The sequence below is a fragment of the Phascolarctos cinereus genome, unplaced genomic scaffold (assembly GCF_003287225.1).
Source record: "Phascolarctos cinereus isolate Bilbo 61053 unplaced genomic scaffold, phaCin_HiC Scaffold_7;HRSCAF=346, whole genome shotgun sequence".
In the NCBI taxonomy this organism is placed as follows: domain Eukaryota; kingdom Metazoa; phylum Chordata; class Mammalia; order Diprotodontia; family Phascolarctidae; genus Phascolarctos; species Phascolarctos cinereus.
The window spans coordinates 115,696,373-115,721,686 of NW_027556180.1; the positions used below are offsets into that span (position 1 = coordinate 115,696,373).

General features: G+C 34.0%; 1 protein-coding gene across 4 annotated transcripts in view; it reads right to left on the reverse strand.

The window, feature by feature from the left end:
• DACH1 (dachshund family transcription factor 1) overlaps positions 1–25,314 on the reverse strand; it is a 486,728-nt gene that overhangs the window by 46,748 nt on the left and 414,666 nt on the right. For all 4 annotated transcript variants that reach the window (XM_020992455.2, XM_078147697.1, XM_020992456.2 and 1 more), the window contains 2 exons: positions 13,861–14,012; positions 4,444–4,591 (listed from right to left, as the gene is read on the reverse strand). In XM_020992455.2, the coding sequence (XP_020848114.1) occupies positions 4,444–4,591; positions 13,861–14,012 (300 nt within the window). The remainder of the gene's footprint in view (positions 1–4,443; positions 4,592–13,860; positions 14,013–25,314) is intronic.

Consider the following 25,314-nt stretch of genomic DNA (forward strand, 5'->3'; position numbering starts at 1 on the left):
TTACAAGATAGAGGGAATGAAGTCCTTTTTGAGGATATTTCATTGTGTCCTTAGAGATACTGATCCTTCCTTAACACAGAATTTACACATGCTCCAATACATTCCAATAAATCGTATAACTTTATTTTGATGAAATCTAATGCAAGAGAATCTAAACACTTTACAACTAAAATATCATGAGCTCCTGTTTAAAGCAGGAATGAATAAGTATTCCAGCAATGCTCCTGCTTCTCCCTAAACCCCCATATCCACCCCACTCCCAGCTGGGACTTTAATGTTATCCAAGAATTTAATGTGTCATCATTAAATAGTAATGAATCAATGTTCTTCAAGAAGTGTGCATTAAATGTACTTTCAGTATGATGATTATTTTAATTTTTACGGTGTAAGTACATGGCAAATAATCTTAACAAATGAGAAGCAAGCATGTGTTTCTCTTTGAATTAAAATTTTATCATGGCTGACATATTGTGAATGTGACTATGACAAGCAGAGCCAGAATGAGCAAAGCCTCACTGTGTAGCTGTCCACAGAAGAGACATAATCCCAATTTTACTACTTGATCAGAGTGCACAGCAGTAGGATGCATTAATTAGAGGATATGCAGATGGAAGTGGAAGAGGGTATTTAAGACAAAAGAAATTGATATAGTTATTGGTCAACTCCAGTTATCTAAAAGGATGCCCTGATATCTGAAATATTTGCATGACTGTGGGTTTCATAAAATAAAAAATATCCAGGATATAGAATTAAGGGTATGATTAAAAACAACAACAACCAGGATTTAGATAAACAACATGCTTGCTAATTTCATTTTATCCTAGCATCAATAGGAGTACAAATGTTGAAGATTTTTCTGGACCTATTTGTTGATGGAAGTATATATGTAAATGGAAGCTGGCCTTCTGAGATGAGGAATCACAACTACCACATTATTGCATGCAATGTAAATAAGTTTAATCCTGAAATCAACAATATTTTATTTTAAAAATTCATTTAGTTGAGATAATGCTTAAGTGGATCCCTTTTGTCGCTGCAGACTGATCTAACTTAGGAAATCACATTATATCAAGTCCTTCATCAGATGAAAGGTATAAAGCAAAATGACTGATTCCTGACTAATTCTTGAGCCAATGAGGACAAAGGACTTGAAAGAAATTAATAACTTTAAGTCAAGTCAGTATACATTTATTAAGCACTTACTATGTCAAATGCCAACTGTTGCCCAACCCCCAAATTCCTAGTGCCTAAGACTCTTAGAAGAGGAAATTACTTTCAACATGATTCATCTGGAAGGAAAAATGCTAATGAAATTTCTGTCAACAGTCTCAAAAACAGGCTTGTACTACTGGCCATTCACCAACTCCTGTGTTACTGAATCAAATGGGATACTCATGGCCACACTTCAGAGTAATGAGACATTTTCAATAGACATATTACTAATAAATAATCATTGCTAGTTATTACCTCCAATTTATTGTTTCACAATTAATTAAATCATAGATGCATGGAGTGATATGGGGTTGTTTTGCCCTCTAGTGGTTAGAGGAATTTAACATGATGTAAATATGGGTATAAGCCAACAACATTTTGAAGTTCTCTCAAGTGGCTGCTTCTTTAGGGCCTAAATGGCTTGAATTTGAGTTTCTATAAAAACATATTTATTGTAATGAAAAGTAGGGCTTTAACAAAAGGTAGTATGATGATAGAATTCTGTTGCAAAATGCCACTTGCTAACATAACATTCTTTCTACTGTGCTTGCTTATTACATTTGTCTTTTATCTTAATAGCACTTCCTATCTCAAAATAAAATGTCATCATTTGCTTATTTCACAGTACTTCTGTCTAAGTGTATTCCTATAATTTAAAATTGTGGTACATCTCGTGAAGTCAGAGAATTTCAATGTTGGAAAAGCAAAAGAAGTCATCTAGTTGATTAATCCCATGTTTGAAGATCTCCACTGAGGGAGCCCTTTCCAATGTTGGATAGATCTAATTGTTAGAAAAACTTCCTATACATCACCCTGAAATTTACTTCCCTGAAATTTCCACCCATTCCTCCTCATTCTGTTCTTGGTGGTAAGGCAGAACAAATCAAACCTTTAGTCTACATGTTAGTTCTTCAAAAACCTGGCAACAGCATAGCTCTCATAGCCCCTCCAAGTCTGCGCTTTCCCATGCTACCCAAACAACAAACCCCAGTTCCTTTGCTCAAAACTCATGTGATAGAACCTCAAGGCACTTTGCCATCCTAGCTGATATTCTCCAGCTTATCAATGCCTTTTCTGAAATGTAGCTCTCAGAAATGAACATAAAGTTGTAGATGTGGTCTGATAAGATTGCGTACAATGGGAATATCGTGTGCATATTCTTACTACCATGCTTCTCAAAGAAGCCTAAGATAATATTAGTTTCTTTTTGTCTGACATACCAACCTGCTGACTTATACTGAATTCTTAACCCACTACAAACCTCTGCTCTTATTTAGTTAAATTGCCATATAGCCATACCTTCCACATCTATTACATGTGGTATTCATTTCCCTGAATGAAAAGTGTAAAACTTTACATTTATCAGATTAAGTCTCAATTTATTAGATTAAGATCAATGGCAAGGTAGTTTTAGATCCTGCTTCAGTCATTTAACACATTAGTCTATGTCACCTAGCAAATTTGATTAGGCCCTCTATGCCTTTATCCCACTGACCTAAATAAATAGTTGATAGATAGATAGATAGATAGATAGATAGATAGATAAAATGAAGTTAACCCCAAAGACAAATACCCTAGGCATATCACTAAGGACCTCTTTCCAGCCTGATATTTAACCATGAAAGCAACCAACCAAACAGTTTTGAATCCATTGAACTTATTATCTTATCCACATTTCACTGTCTGGGTCATGTGAATAGCTCCTAGTTAGGAGATTTTTTTTTGTTTTCTTTTCTTTTCATTCTGATATCAATCTCAACGAACTCTTTGAACCATCCATATATCCCTCCTAGTTCTGCTTCTTAGGGCCAGATAGAAATCTAATCCCTTTTCTGCATTTCAGATACTCAGAAACAACTAAGTGCTTTGTCCTCAGCTAAACATCCCCAGTTCCTTCAAATGAGCCTCATATTATATATGGCAGAAACATTCCACAACTCTCATTGGTCAGCTCAGCACATTCTGTGGTTTCTCAATGTCTCTCTTAAACCGTTATGTTCAAAACTGAATAAAACACTCCAGATGGATGACTAGCATGGAATATGGCAGTAACATCACTGCCTTATTCTTGAGAGTTATGCTTCTCTTAATGTAGGCCAGGATCTCCTTACCTTTTCTGGCTGCTATATCAACCTGAATACTTCTTAATACTCCACTAGAAAGTCCCAAAGCTATTTTTTTTTAGATAAAGTGCTGTGACTCACCCAGTTTTGATTTAAGTTGATGTTTTTAACCAACGTATAAAGCTTTGTGTTTATTAAATTTTACCTATCAAGTTCAGCCTTATTGAAAGGTTAGGTAGAGCAAAGGGGGCACTGCTCTTCAAATCACTATGTAAAATACCCATAATTATATTAAAATGACTCTTTGAAGATATATGGGCACATTTTGTCCATATTTCAAGGATCTGTTCTTTCTCTGATAGAATATTCACAGATGCAGATTGTAATCCATTGCTAAATCTAAAAGATAAATTATAGTTGCCTGAGACTGAGAGAGTTTAACTGACTGACTTGCCCATGATTATTCAGAGACAGGATTTGAACCCAGGTATTCCTGATTCCAAATGCAGCACTGCAACTACTACATCCATCTGCTTCTCTGAAACAGATGCACTTTATAATGAATTAAAATGAAATCCTCCTTACTACCATCCTCAGTAATGTTAGATTATGTACTGCAGAGCCAGATCAGCTCCAGTTAGGAATGCATGCTTGACCTTGCAAGGACAAGATGAGGCATATAGATAAAGAATAGATGCTCACTTACTTTCAGCGATTTATTGAGCTAATTCATCAGTGTTCCATTTCAATTGATAAATATCTTGGAGAATATGTTTTGCATGAGTAGACAGGAATGTTTGGCTTTACATATTTAACTCTTTAAATTTTTCAAAAGAGAATGTAGACTGAATGGAAAGTTATTCTTCACGGTTGTCATATTATCAGAGCTCATTCTTATATCAAACAGTGTGAATCAGTAAAACAGGATAAGCAATCAGACTTAACATGATTAATGAGATAATTCATAGATATTAACACCCTGTGATGTGGACTAAGAAGAATCATGTAGTTTACAGATCAAAACAGTAGCCCAGAAATATATTGAGCCCACAGTTCAAACACTATTGTAAAAAAAAAAAAAGTCAATGATAGGTAAAATTGGGAAAATGTAGCATTTCTGTATCATACATTTGAAAGAAATGGAGTATATTTGGCACCCATGCCATACCTCTATTCTTCTGTTCCATAGCCAGCTGCTTTTCAAGAGTTTCCCTTAGTTCTCGTTCCCTTAGGAAATCCATCTTCAGCTCTGTTTTTTCCAATTGGACTTGTTTCTCTTGAGCTCTGGCATTGTCTATGGCAACCTTCAAGAGCCCCTGTTCAAAGGTAAAATCAATCACTCAAATATTTAGGTACAGAGTCAGTTTCCCTCATTTCATAAAGTGTTCTACCTGGAAACAACCATGCTAATTAATGCCTTTCATTGACATTGAACTCTGGGCAACCACTGGGTTAGTGAATGTTGGAAAATATACTTTATCTGAAAAACAAGCCTTCCAGCAACCATTAACATGTTTTACCAGAACAAACTTTAAGGTGTCATAGGTATGGCTGCTTCCAATCACTCAGAATTTCTTTATCTAAAATGTCCATGAAAGTATTTCATAAGCTTTAAGACTAAGAGGGCATGACTTTAAGAATCATTTATTAGACAATTATGTTTCTATAATAAAATGAAAAGATAAACATCTAAATTTTGTGGGACCAAATATTGAGCATGCATTCAAATATAATTATAATGATAACTTGGAATTTATGTAGCACATTGGGGCTTGCAAATTGCTTTGCATTTGTTACCATGCACAAGAAACAAGCAGAAATCAGTTACCCTACATGGGGAGATCTTTAAATAGAAGCGAAACAAAACTGTATGAAAGACCTAGGCAATACTTTGAGTGGCCCTTTAAGTCATGGATTGCCTTTTGGAGATGGCCTTTATAAGATGCTTATCTATTTTTTAAAAAGCACATAGAGATGAAGTTTGGTCATGCTCAATGTCCAATTTTGTAGGTTTCAGGACACAATTTAAATGAATGCATTCCAACTTTTAAGGGCAGAATTGTTTGGTGATTTCTGCAAGTAAACCTCTTCATAAGTGGCTACTGTGCTTTATTTATTAAGAACATTGAACTGGAAGTCAGAAAAATCTGGGTTTCTTTTCTAGTTTTGACATTATTTTTTTTAATATCACTTCATCATTCCAGGTTTTGTTTTCTTTATCCATAAAGTAAGGAAGATGCACCTTCATTTCTGAACTCCACTCTAGCTCCCAAATCTTAAAGTCTCATGACATCCAAAACATTTTTCTTGCTATGTTCTCTGAGGCTGAATCTGCAAAGAACTCCAATGATAAATTAAAATAACAATTTCTATTCTATCTATGCAAACAGATATTCCAGCAAACAGAGGGCTATACTCATGCCTTCACTGGACTATGAATATGATGAATATGCACTTTCAATCAAAATCAGGACTAAAAAGAAAAGTTCTGATTCAATGGAAAATCATCATTTTTCTTTCAAGGTGAGTAACTTGGTAGATTGATTTGAGTCTTGCCCTTTTGTGGAGTTATCTCAGTGCATATAAACTTTGCATTCAACTACGAATTCCAGTACCGCTTAATAACCATTCATTTCATTATCATCATCATCATCACCATCATCATCATCATAACCACTTCAAATAACAAATCATCTAATATTTGTCATGCCCAATTTGTTGACTTGTCACAGTAAAATACAGAAAAATACTTCTGTCATAAAACAAGTAGAAAAAGAGTTTCTCTGAAGCATTTAGCCATTCCCCAATCCATCACGTTTTAACTACAAAACCTGGCTACTAATAACACTGCCATCTTTACTCAATTCAGTAACACTCAGAAATATGCTTCTTCTTCATAGGGAGCAAACAATTAGTAACAAATGAAAGATATCATTACATCAAGTGCCCTTTTTGATCACCCCAATTAAAACTTTAGTTTAGCTGTATTTTAATTCTAAGATACCAAATTCTAATTTTCTGCTCTGATTGTTCTTGTTGACTTATCTTTGAAAGATGTACTCTTTGTGCAATGTCTAGAGATTATTTAGCAAGATGCCAATGTTGGCACCACTTAATGTGTTGATTGGTTGTATTATCAGTAGCTGTTTAAAATAAATTACTATTAAACTATTATTGTCCTTGGCTGACAAAACACAATATTTTGGTGTTCTTTAAATATGAAACAATCATTATGAATAAACACAGGGAATAATGTGAAGCTGCAACACTGATTTGTGTTATTTTATATTACATATCTTTGTAACATACAAAGTTGTTAAAAGCACATCCTGAAGCTGACTATTTCCTTTCGTTACATTGCTGCTAATGTAGCTAATGGTAATCCATTACCTATTCCTGCTGATTATGTCTGAAAAATATTAGCTTTTAGGATACAAGACCCTCTAGGGACTCCTTATAAGCTATATAAAATTAAGTTTCATTTTTAGATGTTAAATCAGTGCACATCAGTAGGAGTCCAATGTGAACAAAAATCTGCAGTAGAGCCAAACTGATGCATATGCAAAGTGGTATTATTGCCAGGGACAGCCCTATTGCAAAAAAAAAAAAATACTGAAAACTGATTAAATTGCAAGATATTTTCAATGCAGCAGGGGGCTAAGAAAGCAATGCTGAGTGCTATTCATGACATCTACAAATCATTAGGACACTTCTTAGCCATCAGTGATAATAGTAATTTCAGATCTGTATAAGCTCCTGTATATTCTCCAGGTGGATCATCTGCAAAAGATCACACTAAATGCTAGGTCTTACTTGGCCAGGCAGTATCTAATCCTCTTGCTGAATATTAAGTCAATATGCTGCCAATGACAATGTGAAATACAGCACAACATAGGATGTTAACAAAATGGATTTATCTCCCACAAGGGGCGGTAAGTTCTGGTGATTTGGAAGTTGCATAATGATAATTATGCTGAAAATCTACATTGTTGATTTGTTTTTAATATAGTTTATGGCAGAGTGAAAAGAAGACAGACTATATTTGATTGGTCTCCAATTTTTCCTCTTTGGGCAAGGCATAAAGATAGTCATAAATATACAGATTTCCTTGTTTTCCAAGATGATTGATATTTTTTGGATTGATTATCTTCACCATACCCCAGAGATAGAATGCATTTCTCAGTTGTTGTTTTAAGTGTCCTTTGAATGTAATTGGCAACTTCTAAATGGTTTTGGCAACCTAGAAAATGTTTGGATGGTAAAAGGCTAGTCCAATTATTAGCATAAAGGAAACTTTTCTTTTAATTGATGCATTTTTTTTATTATGCCAACATGTAAATGAGGGCTTTATGTTTTTATTTAAAACAAATCTTTGTTAGAATTAGATATAAGAGAATTCTACCTGAAAAATTATCAATTAAATTCTGCAATATAAGCTGTAAAAAATCATCTTTTTAAAATCAAAGAACTACAGACTGTCAAAAGTAGAAAGCTCTAAGATTATCTTGGCCAGGGGATCTTAACCTTGGGGTCTGTGGAATCACAAGTTGTCTGTAGACATATTTCAGGGATTCTATGAACCTCAAATTGGGGGGAAATCAGAACTTCACGTTTACTAACCTCAGAAAAAGAAAATTTGCTTTTGTCTCAATCATTTAGCAATGTTATTCTAAGAAGGATCTGGCAGTTTACCTATGTGACAAAGGTGTCCATGTCACATGCGAAAGACAAGGTTATGAATCCCTCATCCAGTCCATTTCCTTCAATTTGAAGTTCACTAAGTACCTACTATGTGCAAGATACTGTGATAGGCCCTTCATTTTACAACAAGGAATCAAAGATTTAGTGATGGTATGTGATTTGTCCAAAGTGCTTTGCGGATAAGCTGGGGCTAGAATGCCTGCACCAGTTCTGTTAAGCTCCTTGAAGACAGGAATTATTTTATTGTGAACTTTATATTCCTAGTGTCTAATAGAGTCTCTCTCCACAAGAGAAGGCATTTAACAAATATTTTTTTGAATTAAATTGCATTGTCTCTTACTGGGATCCTAGTCTCCCCTCTTTTAAGCCTTACATTTTCTAGGAAAATGGAGAAGGAATATCCTGTGGATCGCCCATCTTACATACCTTTTAAACAGTACAAGGAGAAAATAAAGCCTCAAAAGCTACAAGCTGAGGTTTCCTTCAGAAGCTATTGCGATGATGGAAAAGATACCCTCATCTTAAAGTAAATGTGAAGTTTTCCAATACCTGCTACATGAGCGAATCATCAATGTGGATAGCTCTTTTATGCATTGCCTCCCATGTGACTCAGAAACATATAAGGCATGGCATTACTATATATTATTGTTTAGTCCAGTCATTGAGAAGGATGAAACTATACTTTCTACTACATTAAGCAATCATTGGAATATGGGTGTTTGAGGTCACCTCTGAATACTTTTACAATCCTGCTCCTCCCACATAGAATGTAAAAATAAGAGATATCAGGGCTCTACAGACTTCCCTGTGGAGTTGGTTGGACAAGCATACATTGACAGAATATCTTATCCATTTGAAATATGCCAACTCACAACTTTATTGCTTAGCTTCTGTTACATTTGCTTTCTCATGCTTCATTTTTATTTATGTTAATTGACATTAACATAAGTATAGGAATTAACATCATTTTATAGTGATAGCTTCATACTCAGATATTTATCTAGATAGGTGTGAATTTAAACAAGAAAAAAATCATCTAAATCCACAACTAAAATGTTTGAAAATACTATCCATGACCCTTTTACTTCAATATTTTGATAACTGTATTTCAAAAAACTAGTTTCCTTTGTAATACTATGTTTATGCACTTTTTTAAAAAAAAGGTATTATTCTAAAACTTAGTCTATAGATTTTACCAAACTGTCAGAGGGCTCTAGAATAAAGGCTGAGAAACTGAAATATACCAATTTTAGATCAGTTTTCCTTTTTAGTTGGGAATGGAGCAGTATAATATAATGTACAGACAATGACTGTAGAGTTAAAGATCTTAGATTCTAATCCTATTTTTGATGTACACTCCCAATGTGACTTTGGACCACTTGATTTACCTCCTCAGGCCTCAGTTTCTTCATCTGTAAAAAATGGGATTGTGCTGTAGGGTCTTCAAAAATCCTTCTAATCCTAGAGCTATGATCCTATGGTTAATAAATATCACATTAGATCTACATTCATTAGATCTGGGCTGGACAAAATTAATCTAGTTTTTTTTTTTTCTGGCTTTATCTGCTTGGCTTTGCCAACAAGTCAGTGAACCAAGCTGCATGAATAGTTTGGTCCCATTTAATTTTAATAGCTAGCATTTTTTTTAGAGATTTAATATTTTCAAATAGCTTTACATATGTTAGCTAACTCATTCGATCCTCACAATAACACAAGAGGTAGGTGCTACTATTATGATCACTATTTTATAGATGATAAAACAGGCTGAAAAAAAGTCAATTAACTTGCCCCAGGTCACACAGGTAGTACGTTTCTGAGGCCAGTTTCAAATTTATGTCTTTCTGATTCTAAGTCTGATACTTTATCCATTAAGCCATCAGGTAAAGTCCAACTTTCTATAAAAAAGTCTTTCCTAGTATCTTTAATCTTAACACATTCTCTCTGAGAGCAATTACGTGTGTGTGTGTGTGTGTGTGTGTGTGTGTGTGTGTGTGTGTGTGTGTGTGTGTGGCTTGTACGTAGTTGTTTGCATGTTTTCATCCGCTTTAGACTGAGCTTCTTGAGAGTAGGAATTGTTTATTTTTAATTTGTTTCTTTTTTGTTGTTGTTTTTTGTTTGGAGGTTTTGTTGTTTGGTTTACTTTTATTTTATTGCTTTTCTTTGTATCCTGTGCACTTAACACATTGAACTGTACATATTATAGTTGTGACTGACTAATTTTGCTAACAGAATAAATTATGGACTGTAATGAGTAACACAGAAGACCAGACTGAAGACTGGTATATATTAATTCCTTTGAATGTATCAAATTATAACAGGTAAAATTGGTACATATTATTTCCAATTCACTAAAATCAGATTTTTTTTTTTAATCCACTGAATGAAACTCAGCTGTAGTTCATACTAAAAGGCAACATTCCTCAGGCTATTCAAGTAAGCTTTTCAAATGAAATAAATCCAATTTTCAAATTGGACTTTGAATATGGATTTAGTAGCTTTCTTCATATTGCTTATTCAATGATAGTCATTGATTAAACTAGAATTTAAGAATCAGTTTAGTTGTAATTCTTTACTCCTTTTCACACAATGTTCAAGAAATACATATTCCTAGAAAGTTGATAATAATTTAGAGCTCATATTTTTAAAATTAATATTTCCATAAAAAATTCAGCATTGATCTTATTTTCATGTTTAGTAGTCACTGTTATTCTATATGCAAATGAACCTGTGATTTCTTCTACATGAGGAAGTCCCTCGATAAATCCTAGGGAATTGCCTTTGGCACTGAGAAGTTACTTCCTCAAAATTACACAGCAAAATCAATTTTACCCAGATTCAAACAACTAGCAAATATCATTTCAGAAGATATGGCATTTGAACTTTGATCTTCTTGAGTTCAAGCCCAGCTCTCTAACCACTATGTCCTGATGGCTTTTCTTAGTTCTAAAGTCAAACTATATATCATGTTCAAATAGGAAGAGATTATGAAATGCATTTAATGACTGCTCTCATATTTGATGTGTATATAGATTGGTATTTTTGTGTATATAAAAACACAAAATACCTTAAATATGACAAAAATTAAAAAGCCTTTCACTATTTTGGTAGGTATTTGGTAGACTATTACTTAATTTAGAAGAAATAGTTTAAAGCTATAAATAATCTTGCATTTATACATAGGCTGTTTCCTATTGAAGAATCTAAATATATTTTAAATCATATTTTGCTTTATCCACCACTGAAAGCATGGCTCACTCCCTTGCATGGAAAAAATAAAAGTTTAAAACAAGCGTACAGTAAGTGTGTTAAACATCTTCACATAGAAAGCAAAGAACAACATTATATCTAATTGAAACTGCAGAGGAAATTGGGGTAGAGAGAATGTAATTACCCAAATCAGAATTTGGATGGCACATTTATATAGTATGCCCAGTAGGCCAGCAGTACCATGTTTAACTCTGTAACTATACCCCACCTAGGACAATGTTGGACCTTAATAAATGGTAGAAATTATAAACTTGCTAGCAACTATGAGCTTTTGAAAACTTCTCAGGTGCTACTGTGAGCCATTAAACACACACATACACACACACACATACACACACATACTCCTTTAAAATATTTTTGTACAGAAATTATATTATTCAATATTATGCTAGGTTTTAATGATATGGTAAGAATACATGACTAAATCAGAAGACATATGTTCAACTTCATTACTTGTCTGCAAGAGGGAATAATGAAACTTTTGAACCTACTCATCCTATAGATTTGTTGTGAAGACAGATGTCTTTAAATCTTAAAATGCGATATTAATGCAAAATTATTATTATTATTGTTATTATTATTATTACCCTCATACCAATAGAGATGTAGGAGGATTGACCCAACTAAGAAAGTATGGCTTTTCCTTATAGTACCTTCCTCTGAATTGTTTGCTTCAGTAATGCTTAGATTCCCTACCATCATAATTGAACTAAGTCCTTGCAATTTCTTTATAATTAAAAATAAATTGTCCTGATAAAAAAGTTTACTGCTGTAGTTGGAGGGGGGTATAGGTGTGTATTTGTTAAGAGTGGAAAAAGCAAGGACACATCAAAATTTACACAAACATTTTTGTTAATCAGAAAGTCAAATACATTGCTATCTTCAACTTAAATAAACTTTTTTTCTGAAAAAAAAATGTGTACATACTAAAAACATTCTATGTTTAGATATAATTAGAGTGTAAGATGCCTCCCACATCATTCCTATTAGGTCTTGTTTGGTTTTATTTGGGGGGAGGGGCAGAGAAGAGAAGGAAGGTGAAGGCGTAGTTCACCCTGAAGCCCCAGCCTTGACCCCACATTTAGCTTGAGAGATATGATAATAGCATAGTATGAGGGAGTCCATATGTAGAGAAAGTATGCAGCTGGTTTAAATTGAGGAAATCCAGAAATACTGTAGTTTCTGAAGTTGAAATTAAATTCTAACCTCCTTGTTGATATGCCTTTAGTTAGTAATATCTACATACAAACAGCTAGCTATATGATGATAAGTAAATATTTAACATTTGAAGGGATAAAAGGTTCTTGGTTTATAATTGTTTCCAAATAATTTAAAAAATAAAAATGGAAACTTCTTTTTTAAGCTTCTAGTGCTAATTTGAAAGTCTGGGGAAAAAATATCTACTTTGAAATTTATGAGCTAGAATTCAATAGGGGAAAATAATACTACATTTACAGAACAGAAAGCAATTTGCCTTTCAAAAAAATCAAATTTGGAAGAAAAAAAAGGTAAAAAGCCAAAGCAAATATGTGACTATGATTAAAGTTGGGTGGGGATTGTTTATTTGTATATTAATTTAATTATTTTTTATGCCTGAGATATAAAATACTATAATTTAATATACTTCTTGAAATTCTAATCACTTAAATATTAGAAATGCTACATTAATAGAGGAAGAGATATTTTACATTCTAAAGTGCTTCTTTGCTGTCCTTGGAGAGGTAAACAAAATTAATTATATTTCTATTGGGAGAAAATTTAGTATAGTAGTAAAACATAATGAAAAATCCCATTTAAAGAATGGAGTGATAAAGTTAAAACAAAGCGTTAACATCTTCCTTTCCAGAGAACCCATTTTTTTTTTTAAAGCTTGAGAAACTGAGCAGTGTTGTGGCCCAATCCCCATCTGTTGACCACATGACCACTACATGTGTGGGCTAAAAAATCATGCTTTTTTATATTCCAAACACTCGTCTTATCTTGGCCTCATGCTATATGTTATTGTAAATCTTGACTATTTTTGAGTCATACTGTATTGTACATAAAATACACATCCTGAGTACCACATAGGAAATCTGTAGAAAGTTTGGTATTACTCTTTGAAGTCCATTCTTTGAAGAGAATGTTAGCTGAAACAAGCTTATTTGAGAAAGAAGGGATTTTTGTGGATTCCTTTGTATTAGACACATTTCAAAGAGCTAAACATATAATTTCCTCAGAGAAAGTCTAGCAATTTAAAATAAGTAAATATTTATTAGAAATGGTTTGCTCTTTTTTAGTAAATCAGACAAATTTAAATAGTTAGACTCATTCCATTAGCCTGTAATAAAAAGAGCATTTAGGCAGAATGATTTGAAAAATGCCCATGTCACTTTCATCTAAGTCTCTATTATGGTTTAATATACAATCTATATTTTATGTACTGTATCTGAGTGTTTCTAAACCCATTTGATTAGTGCAGCTCCTTTTAAAATCTAAATTGCTGCAAGAGGTTTCATAAATTAGTTAATTCAAATAATCTCATGAATGGATTAAGCTGGAATAGTTTATATTAATTTAGACAAATCTACAACCAGGTCTTTTATGTTCCTTTATACTGGCTGGTAGAAAGGCCTACCTGGATGTTAGTCAGAAGGGTCTCTATGGAGGACAATCCATCAGGGAATAGAAAAGGAGATGGAAAACCTGGAGGTAGCGGTTGCCCATGCCCAGTAAGAGAAAGTTTGTCAAGGCTGTCTCTTGCGGTTGGTGTGGAGAGCGGGGTCTCATCTGTATGTGATTGAAACAAAAATATAGAACAAGTTACGCTTGTCTGTTTTTATTAGACCTCAGTAATGGCTTCCCTAGTGGTTTCCAGAACATTTATTGCAAATTGGTTCCTGCTATCAGGAGAAAATGCTTTCTGCTGAATTTTCTTTAATGAAAAAGCTGTGGAGATACAACAAGATAACATTAATGAGTAACTTTATAAGCCTTTTAAATGCAGTCTCTAATGAGACTGAGTTTACAGTGCCATAGAATCTTTTTAAAACAAATATTATCTCACATATATTTGTGATAATATATTCAGGCTGCCTTTATGGGCACCTTCCCAATTATCTCATTTTAGTGTGTTTTCTATTTGGATTGACAATAGAATATTTTCTAGCATTACATATACTTGGTATAAGAAGAATCATTTATATATTAGTAAGCATCCAATGTAATTAACACTTTCCTTCAATGACAAATTCAAATGTGACCTTAAAGAATATATAAATAGTATAAAAGTAGATTTTTTTGTTATAATCCTTACTGAAAAAAATGAAATTTATAGTTACAATACAAAAATCTACTTAAAATTGTAATTACATTTGTGAACAAGTAAAATTCTACTGAACTTGAACACCTTTTCACCATTGATTCAGCATACCACCAGAGTTGGGGGGCAGAGGGAGTAGGTAATGATAGGAATTCCAATATCATAATATAGGAAATAGAAGAAAAACTTCTAATTAAATATTCCTTAACAATTCAGTCTTCTTTTATCACTTTAAGATGGCATGAGATGAAATACTTTAGATTGTGAATCTGTTTAGTTATAATGGTGCAGCATTTTAATACTTAATAAACTTTTTTTGAAGATTCCCATGTGAAAGATATAAAGTTCTTCCAATTTCCATACATCCTTAAATTTTATCAATAATTATTTCTTTTTATAAATATTTTGCTATGTTTAGTCCAGAAAAAAAATTAATCAAGACAATGCATTTACAAACCATTGATAGTATTGTCCATTTCATGTAAGTGACACAAAAACTCATTTTATTTCTTTATTCCCATAATATCATTCTACTAGGATTCTGTACCCAAAACTAGAGTTGTTAGTTCATTTGTTAATTTTATTAACTATCTTCTCCCTAGGGTAGAGGTATGCTGGAGGTTAACATCAGTCCCTATTCCTAGGTAATGCTAATATAAGTTAAATCCATCTTTTTAAAATCATTTTACATTTCCACTTGCTACTGATAAACCTAAAAAAAAATGGTAACCAGGAACAAATGGTGAAGCAAAAGGATATAAGGCAGAAAAGCCTGGTCTCCATGTCATACTCTCTTTTTTTAGCACTATATCCCTCCCCATTGTTGATTCTCTCCCTCACCTCCCTCCTTGATGACTAATGATTAGAAGCAGCAAAGTTTTTCAAGATGGAGAAAAGTAAAGCAACAGAAGTAGGATTGACTGTCTCTCTTTCATTAAATTATCACATTTTTAATCAAAACTAAAGAAACCTGAGGAGGGAAGTTGGGCAATGAGGGGGAGAGTAAAGAGTAAAGATAGTGCAGTGGTGGATGTGATTCAGATGATCTTGGATACTTTACCCAGCTGTCATAAATTACCCCTCTAGGGAAAAGGAACTAACTCTTTTTCATATGCTTCTCAAAAGCATTTGCTAAAAATGTGTTATCTTCACGTGAAAGTTTTTAAGAAAGGGAGCAATAGTTTTAGATCAGTTTCCCATTAGATGTTAGCAAGCCAAACAATTAAGGAAATGTGGTTTAATTTTCTATGAGCAAAAATGTTATTTTCATAATTAACTCAGCCATCCATCATTCCCACCTGTTTTTAGCAACCCACAAACTTTTAATCTAGGCAATTGTTATCCCAAAAGTTTAACTAATGTCACAAACATCCTCATTCATTTATTAGCTATCTGAGTACTTATCATATGCATAGCACTATAATGGCTACTATGAGAAATACAAGGGGAAAAAATACATATAAAATGTAGTCTTTGCCCTCAAATAGTTTAAAATCTAGCTCATGAAATAAAAGTACTTATGAAAAATAAATAAAATAACAAATATTATAAGCATAAAATTAAATGAAACAAAAAAAAAATAAAACAATAGGTAAGATGTTGTTGGGTAGTAAATATTGAGTGCCAAATGGTCACAGACAGTAAATGCTATGAATTCATCCATTTAATGAACCAATCAACAAATATTCACTAAGTACCTACCTGATGCATGGCACTATATTGTACTAGGTACCGGTGTGTTACAAATAATTGGGACAGAGACTGAATTTGTGATTTCACTGGTATAGGAAATTATCGAGAGAGGAAACTACCTCTCTAGATGCAGGTTGCCACAGTCTCTACAGTCTTAGAGCATTTCCTGGAGCTACTTTGTTGTCTTGCAGAGGGTCACACAGCCAGATTGTGTCAGGGGCAGGTCTTCATGGCATTGAGGACAGATTTCTAGCTACTATACCATGCTGTTTCTCCACAAATTGTAAAACACCTGTTTTTATTGAGTTATCAGGTTAAGAAAGTATTTTCCTCACCACAAACTGACTGAAATAGGCAGTACAGGTATTGCCATGAACATTTTACATATGAGGAAACTGAGGTTTGGATAGGCTATAGTGATTGGTCTGTTGTTACACTGGTAGTGTCAGAAATTTAAACTCAGATTTCCTGATTTTTAATTCAGGAATATTTTCTGGATGTGCTCTCTCTCTCTCTCCCTCCCTCCCTCTCTCTCTCTCTCTCTCTCTCTCTCTCTCTCTCTCTCTCTCTCTCTCTCTCTCTATTCAATTAACTCCAAAGTCTCCCTATTGCCCCAGAATCAAATATTAATTTCCACGTTAGACATTTAAAACTCTTTATAACCTGGACCCTCCCTATCTTTCAAGTCTTCTGGTACTTATTCCCTCTGAACACTGCTGTTCCATACAAAATACTTTCTCCATATTTCAGTCCCTTTAAAACATCTGTCCCCCATTCCTGAATTGCTCTCCCTTCTCATCTCTCCGATTCCCTGGCTTCCTTCAAGTCTGAGCTCCAATCCTAACTCTGCAGGAAACTTTTCCCACTCCCCTCACCTGCTAATGAATTCCCCTCTGAGATTTCTTCCCATTTAATCTTTATATACTGTATATGTAAGTAGTGTTGTCCGCTCCTATTTGGATTTGAGCTCCTTGGGGATAGAAACTGTTCTTACATTTTTTTAATGTAAGTTCTTAATAAATGTGCTTCAACTGAAATTTTGATTAAGTAATAATCTTAATACATGGCATAGCAGAAAAAGGTTTTGATTTGAACTCAGATTATGGGTTCAAATCTCATTAGTTGTTCAATCATTTCAGTTGTGTCTGACTCTCCCTGACCCCATTCGGGACTTTTGTGGCAGAAATATTGGAATTGTTTGTTATTTCCTTCTCCAGCTCATTTTACAGATGAGGAAACTGCGGCAAACAGGATTAGGTGACTTGCCCAGAATAACACAGCTAACTGGTCTGAGTCATGTTTTAACTCTGGAAGATGAGTCTTCCTGACTCTAAGCCTAGCACTCTATCCATTATGCTACTTAGCTCAAAACACATATATACTACTGATGAGGATGGCATCTGGACCCCTAAAAGGAAAAACCCTAGACTTTCCCACAAGGCCAAATCTCTAGCATTCACCTAGTACTCCACTATCTTACCTCCCTATGGCCCCTGGCCATTTCCTACTGTTAATTTCCATTCTCCCTTGGCTACTTGATACAGGTCCCAAGCATTCTGTTCACTCCAGTTTACTGGCCACTCCCATCCAGATTTTCTTTAGACCCCTCCTCCAGTCACTTCAAACTACTTGGCCACTCCTAGATCCCTCCCACAGTCTTTCTGTATAGAAGGTCCATCTTGCTTCCATTAAGGTGCTCAGATTCTTAAAATCTAGCTATGCATCAGATTCTTATCATACAGCCAAGAGCTCACTAATGTTCAGATTCCTTAACAGTCTGGGCAATATGACAGATATGCTAATAAACTTTGTCTTTGGCTGAAAGAAGGCTTGGGTTGAATTCTTTAAGACAGGACCCACATGTTGTGATTTTGGGGTCCCAGCACCCTAAACTCCTAAACTTCAATACTACCCTTGTGACTTTGGGCAAACAATTTCATTTTTCTTGGTTTCAGTTTCCTATTCAGTAAAGGGAGGAGTTTGGGTTAAATGATCCCTAAAGTTTCTTTCAAATGTAAATCCTATTCTCTTATTTATCTAAAGCAAGATTTGCACTTTATTTTAAATATTAGTGATAAGGAGTTTATATTTCCACAAAGAAAATATTTCATATCTAACAATATTTTCTTCTAATAAGTAAAAAAGGCAATGTAATATAATAGAAAGAATGGTACTTAGGATCAGAAGTCCTGTGATTAGATGCTGGCAGTATCCAAGATCTGTAAACCAGTTTCCTTATCTTAGAAATAGAAATTATAATATCTAATACTTATACTACTTCCTTCATATGGCTACTGTGGAGATACTAATAACTGAGAGAATTTTAAGGTTTGTAAAGTCTTTTTTTATATATACATTCTCCCATCAGAGCTTTATAACAACTCTTTGAAGTGTGTACTATTGTTATTATCCTCCACTAACAGGTGAGGAAACTGAGGTTCATAGAAGTTTATTGACTTGCCCATGGTCATATACCTAGCAAGTGTCAGAGGCAAGATATGACTGAAAAGCAGCATGGTATAATGGATAAGACACTAAACTTGGAGTCAAGAAGACCTGGGGTCAAATTCTCCCTCACACACTTACTAATTTTGGGACTCCTGAACAAGTCATTTAAATGATCTATGCCTCAATTTCCCCACCTGCAAAATGGTGACTTTGGTTTTGATGGTTTGTAAATTCCAACTTTAGGTTTATTTTTCTCCAGGCTGCACTCCTAACTCTTAGACTTTCTCTATCCTACCCCAGGAAGGATACCTTTATCTCTCCTCCCCACCTTTTCAGTTTCCTTTTAGTGTTGATGTTACCTGCTTAAGGGCCAGGATTGCCTTTCTGCTTCTATTTATATAATAAACACTTAAAAGTAGTTCTCTGTTGCTTGCTAATTTGACTTTTAGTTCTAAATGGATGATCCTCTGAATCCCAGTATCTACAGAGGACAAGTCCTGAGATCAAATGACATAAGGTATAGAAAGTATGCTATAAAACATGATATAACTGAGTAATTATTACTAGTTAAAAAACCAACATTTCTCAAGTGATTACTATGTATAAAGCACAGTAGGCATATGTGTACAACCGAATTTCGATATTTTGGCCTTTGATTAGTATAAATGATGATTTAAGTATAAATGTTGATGTTTAGGGGTTCAGGGGTGCTGGAACCCCAAAATCACAACATCCAGGTCCTTCCTGAAAGAATTTCATCCAAGCCTTCTTTCACCCAAAGACAAGGTTTATAAGGATTTGTCATATTGGGCAGACTCTTAAGGAGTTGAATGTTCTTGAGCTATTGACTAGATTTTAAGAATCTAAACACCTTAATGGAGATAAGATAGACCTTATTTACAGGAAGACTGTGGGAGGGATCTAGGAGTGGCCAAGTAATTTGGGGAGACTGGAAGAGTGTTCTAAAGAGGATCTGGATGGGAGTGGCCAGTAAACTGGGGTGAACAGAACTCCTGGGACCTGGACCATGTGGCAAAAGGAGAATGGAGCATAGCTAGGATTAAGGGTGGAGAATGGCCTGGGGCCATAGGGAGGTAAAACAACGAAGGGCTAGGTTAGGTTAAGGCTAACAGAGAATTGGGGGATTGGGTGTAGCCACAAAGAAAGGACAGTTGATAGAATTATAGCTTCAGGTGAAAGCCAGAGATTTGGCCAAGTGGGAAAGTCCAGGGTTTTTCCTTTCTGGGGTCCAGATCCCAACCCCATCATAATCAAAATGGAGAATAGGAGAGGAAAGATAAAAATGATAAAAAGAAATTCAGAGAAGTAATATGCAAAAACACGTCTTTTTGCTCTTTTAAGTCAAACAGCTAAGTACTTTTTCTTAAAACTTTGAAAATAAATTGAATGTTGATGAGTGGCTAAGGCAAAGGCAAGTTTTTTATTTAAACTTCACCACTTACAGACATCATACTAGGAAGTCTTAAAGAAGCCTCCACCAAAGTCCAATTTTGATATTTTATCGTAGCATGGAGCTGATCCTGAGTACTTGAAAGTTACTCCTGGGGAGCAAAAGCTCTAATAGGTCACATCAAACTAGAAAGACTTTGGGTCTGGGCTCAATGACAGTAAGTCTGTTGTCCAAGAACTTGCTAGCTTGTATGTGCATATATACTCTGTTCCTTTCAGGGACCTAAACATAATAACTCCTCTCCCCTCACTGACCCTTTACCAGCCCCATTTACATACTTGGATAAATCCAAACTATAGTCTCTTCTGAGTCCCATCTCTGTCCCCAACAATATTTGGCCATGGAGCAAAAAAAAGTTACTAGGAATATAGGAGACAGGCCACACTTCTCTCTTAACTCTCTCAACTTGGCAAAGCTGTGATGGTTACCAAGTTACTGATGTACTGACTCCATGGTCCTTAGCACTTCAAAGAGTTTGGGGTCACTTTTACTATTGTTTATCCCTTAAAATCATTAATGTTCAAGACAGCTTGAGCAACATATGTGATCTCCCAAAGTCAACTTAATCTACCTGTTTTGGCTTTCCAAAGCCCTGACAGATTTCTAACTCATTGCTGACAAAGAGGACATCCATTGGAAGCTGCAAATCTGATTCTATTTCCTGGCTCGATGTTCTGTGGATCTGCACAGTAGGGTCATTAAGTGTTCTAACAGCACAACGGAAACAAGCTCAACACGTGTTTTGAGATGACTGACTCAGGACATGTACACCAATGCTTTATAAAGAAACTGGTTTTGTTTTCTTAAGGGATTGTTTGTCTGTTAGTGATAGCATCATTAAGAATAAATGAAAGGGGGTTGATAAAATGCATCCCAAAAGCAGAAACCTAATTAGAGGTGATATGCCTGCTATGAGGCTTTTTTCAGGCTTCAGGAATAGAATAAGGTTAGCTCTTTCTCCTTTCATAAAGCCCAAAGAAGGCCTCACAGTAAAATATCACTTCTGATCTAATTTTATATTTCTGCGTACTTTAATAATCTACTTTACAGCCTGTACCTGCTCATAGAAAGTGAACTAGTTTGGGGGCCAGAGATAACTTCTTTATCATGTTACATAGCTCAGAAAGAAAATCTGATGGTTCAGCTCTGATTAAAAAAAAAAAAGTGTTCTTATAAAGCATATTGTCTATGTGGCAATACTGGAACTGGAAGCTGAAATAATCCACATGTGTACACTTCACAGCCAACAAAGACTGTTTTAAAAAATGAATTAATTGTAAATAGTACTTCTCAAAGTGGGGGTGTGTGAGAGGATCTTTTAAGAAGTGGAATTTCTTTCATTTCATGGATGGTGGAAAAAAGCAGGAAGCTGCAATCCCTTGATAACTCTGCCCTCATTGTGTTATGACCTTGGCCAATTTATTTAAATTTACATTTGCCAAAAATATATTTCTAAAATGTACTTTGAGAAGCTTGGAAAAAAAGGTGTCACATAAATCCAAGGGGTGTGTATGTGTTTGTTTTCACAAATTTCTGTTACTCCAATTTACTAAAAACAGAAAATGAAGAGGAGTAAGTAGGATAATTACTGTTAGAACAGATTTTCCCCCATAGATCTCTCTGGGAATCATCATACAGTTCAATAGCTTAAAAATCTGGTCCATTGTCATCACTTTTGCTTGGCTCTGTTTCGTCCTGAAACACTAACTCAAATCTTGTGAGAATCGTGACTAGGAAACTCTTTTGCCTAGAGTTAGGAGGACATGCTGCCAAATAAAGGAAACAGAACATTTTACAATTCCTTCTACCATAATCTAACCAAAACCCAAATATACAATATGTAGAAAATTATGCATTAAATCAGATCTGGCTTATTTTTAGTACAAGATTTTAATGAAATTCCCATCAGTAAAAATGATATTAGAAGTACCCTTTTAAACCTCTGGGGAAAATACATGAATTTTTAAAAAAATAAATTCTGGGATTGATTTCCTTTTTTTTTTTTTTAAACATTCAAGGAACATGCTATGTACTCCTAAATAGAGAACATTTCAAAGTATCTAGGTGTATACCCATTGACCAAAGACAGTAGCCCCTCTTTAAATCATAATTATTCAATGGCAAGAAAAGAGAATACAGGCGACACAGGCTAGAAGAGGCGTGTGTGTGTGTGTGTGTGTGTGTGTGTGTGTGTGTGTGTGTGTGTATGAAAGTGAAAGAGATTGGATTGCTACTTAGGAAGAGCTGGAATGGTAAACAAAAAGAAGCTAGAGAGGAGGTAGAAATACACAGCTCTTATTTTGCTTCTTTCTATCATTCCCAAGCAAAATGGTCTTGAGGTTATTAAAATAAAAATGACTAATGTGAAGTTGAAAAACAAGATACATAAGAAGGACATGACCTATCTACCCTTAGTGATGTCAAGCCATTAGAACACGAGAGCCAAATACCACCTCATCTATCAGATTGTGAGCTCCTTGGGGGCAAGGACTGTCTTGGTATCCCTAGCTTTTATCACAGTGTCTACCACATAGTAGGTTCCTAGCAAATGTTTATTGATTGATCATAAAAATGAAAGAAAAGATAAATGTGATAGCATGGTGACTATCAGTATCTTCCAAAAAATGTGTAGAGGATGAGAGAAGTATTGCAGGACTGAATGCTGACAAATGCCCTTATTTAAAAATAAATAAATAAACCCAAACAAACAGGAAAACATTGGTTATTCAAAATATTGGCTGGTGAGTTTAACTTTTATTCTGGGGGAAATTATTTAACCTATGAATAAAGGGGCTATGAATGGATATAAAGAGAACTTGTGATCATTAAGAACCCATATTGCTTCATCATGAACTGGTCGTGCCATATTGCTGTCTTCCCTTTCGAAAGGTTTACTTAATCAGCAGAACACGGCAATACTAATCATAATAATTCATACTGACATAGCACTAGGTTTGCAAAATGCCTCACAGACATTATTTCATTTGATCCTATAAACAGCCCTGTGAGGTAGGTCCTATTATTATACAAATGAAATTGAATCAGAGAAATGTCCATTGCATTGCTCAAGGTCACACAGGTAGTGTTGGATACGGGATTCAAACTAATTTTTCCCTAATTCCAAGATGAATGCTATATCCTAATGCCAACATGAATGATGTACCACAATGCCTTTCTGGGTATAATAAAAATATAAAATATCTAAATTTCACTGAGCTATTTGACAAAGAATTTTAAGATATCCTTGCAGGCAAAATGGTGAGATATGGGTCTTGAGATAATATAATTTCCTGGATTTAGGAATTGATTCAATGATCTATTTTTTTTAAGTACTTATTGAAATATTTATGTCTACTAAGATTAAGTTGTCTTGGGGAGTGCTTTAGGGAAAACTGTTTGGAGGGAAGGACTATCAAAAATACAAAGATAAATTTAAAAGAATAGGATCACTAAATTATACATACATATTTATGCATATATACATATATATGTATATGTGTATATATATGTATATGTGTATACATATATGTATATGTGTATATATATGTATATGTGTATATATGTGTATATGTGTATATATACATGTATATGTGTATATATGTATATGTGTATACATATATGCATATGTGTATATATGTATATGTGTATATATGTGTATATATACATGTATATGTGTATATATATGTATATGTGTATATATATGTATGTGTATATATATGTCTGTGTATATATATATATATATATATATATATGAATGAGTTCAATTCTGACCTCAGATACTTACTAGCTGTGTGACTGTGGGCAAGTTAAACCTTGTTTGCTTCAATTTCTTCATCTGTGAAATGAGCTGGAGAAGAAAATGGCAAAACACTCCAGTATCTTTGACAAGAAAGCCCCAAAGAGTCAAATATGACTAACACAACTGAACAACCACCACAACAATAATACATACGTATGTATATATCTCTCTATGTATGTGTGCATATGCTTTATACATATGTACTATACATGCATATATATACATATGAATATATGTGTGTATACATATTGGGAAAAAAAGAAAGAAAACAGACCAGGAAAAAGAAAAACAGAAGGAAACTTTAATCCCTTGAAAACTCTGCCCTTATTGTTTTACAAATAGATGGATAGGTAGATAGATAGAATGCACAAAAGAGAACAGAAGGGAGACTAGAAAATCACAGCATAGCTTTGAAAGTTAAATGTTGAATTTAATATAAATATATATATATATATATATATATTAAAGAAAAAGTAAGTTATGAATAAGATACTAGCAGTTTCATATAAAAATCTCTTCATATTCTGTGTGTATGGAAATGGCTATTCTATTTTATGGTTATTAATCTGAGCATTTTTAAAGACTTTAGAAAAATTGAACAAATTATAAAATGACTCACAAAGGAAGAAAAAAACTCAAAACCAGATGAATTTACAAATGAATTCTAACAAATTTTCAATGAACAACTTCAATATCATAGAAATTATTTTGAAAATGTTGAGGCTATCGTGATGTATTCAAAAGATTATATACTATGACTAGATTGGATATATACACACACAATTCCAGGTTGGTTCAACATTAGAAAAACCAAAAATATAATAGATCACATTAAAAAAAGTGAAAAACAATGATAATATAAATAGATGCAGAAACAGCTTTTAACAAAATAAAACACTCATTTCTGCTAAAAAAAATGAATAAATGAGCTTTTTTTCATTACTGTGATAAATATTAACTTTCTAAAACAAACAAACAAAAATCCTTAGACCCAATATTTTGTATATGGGTGAAATATTAGAAGCCTTTTCTGTAAGATCAGGGGTAACGCAAGGGTATATTTTATCACCATTATTATTTGATAAAGTTCTAGAAATTTTTACTATAGGCATAAAAAAAATAGGATTAAGCATTGATCAGGCCTACACAACTTGTGGCCTTGCCACTGCTGAATGTCAGCTTGCAGTATGCTAAAGGATTTTGGGTGTGTAAATGGGTCATGGGCTACTAGTTGTGCAGGCCTGGCATAGATAAAGAGCAAATATTATTATTGTTTTTATAGATGAAATCATGGCCTACTTATAAGACCCTAGTGGGTCAACTACAAATTACCTGACAGAATAACTTTAGCAGAATAGCA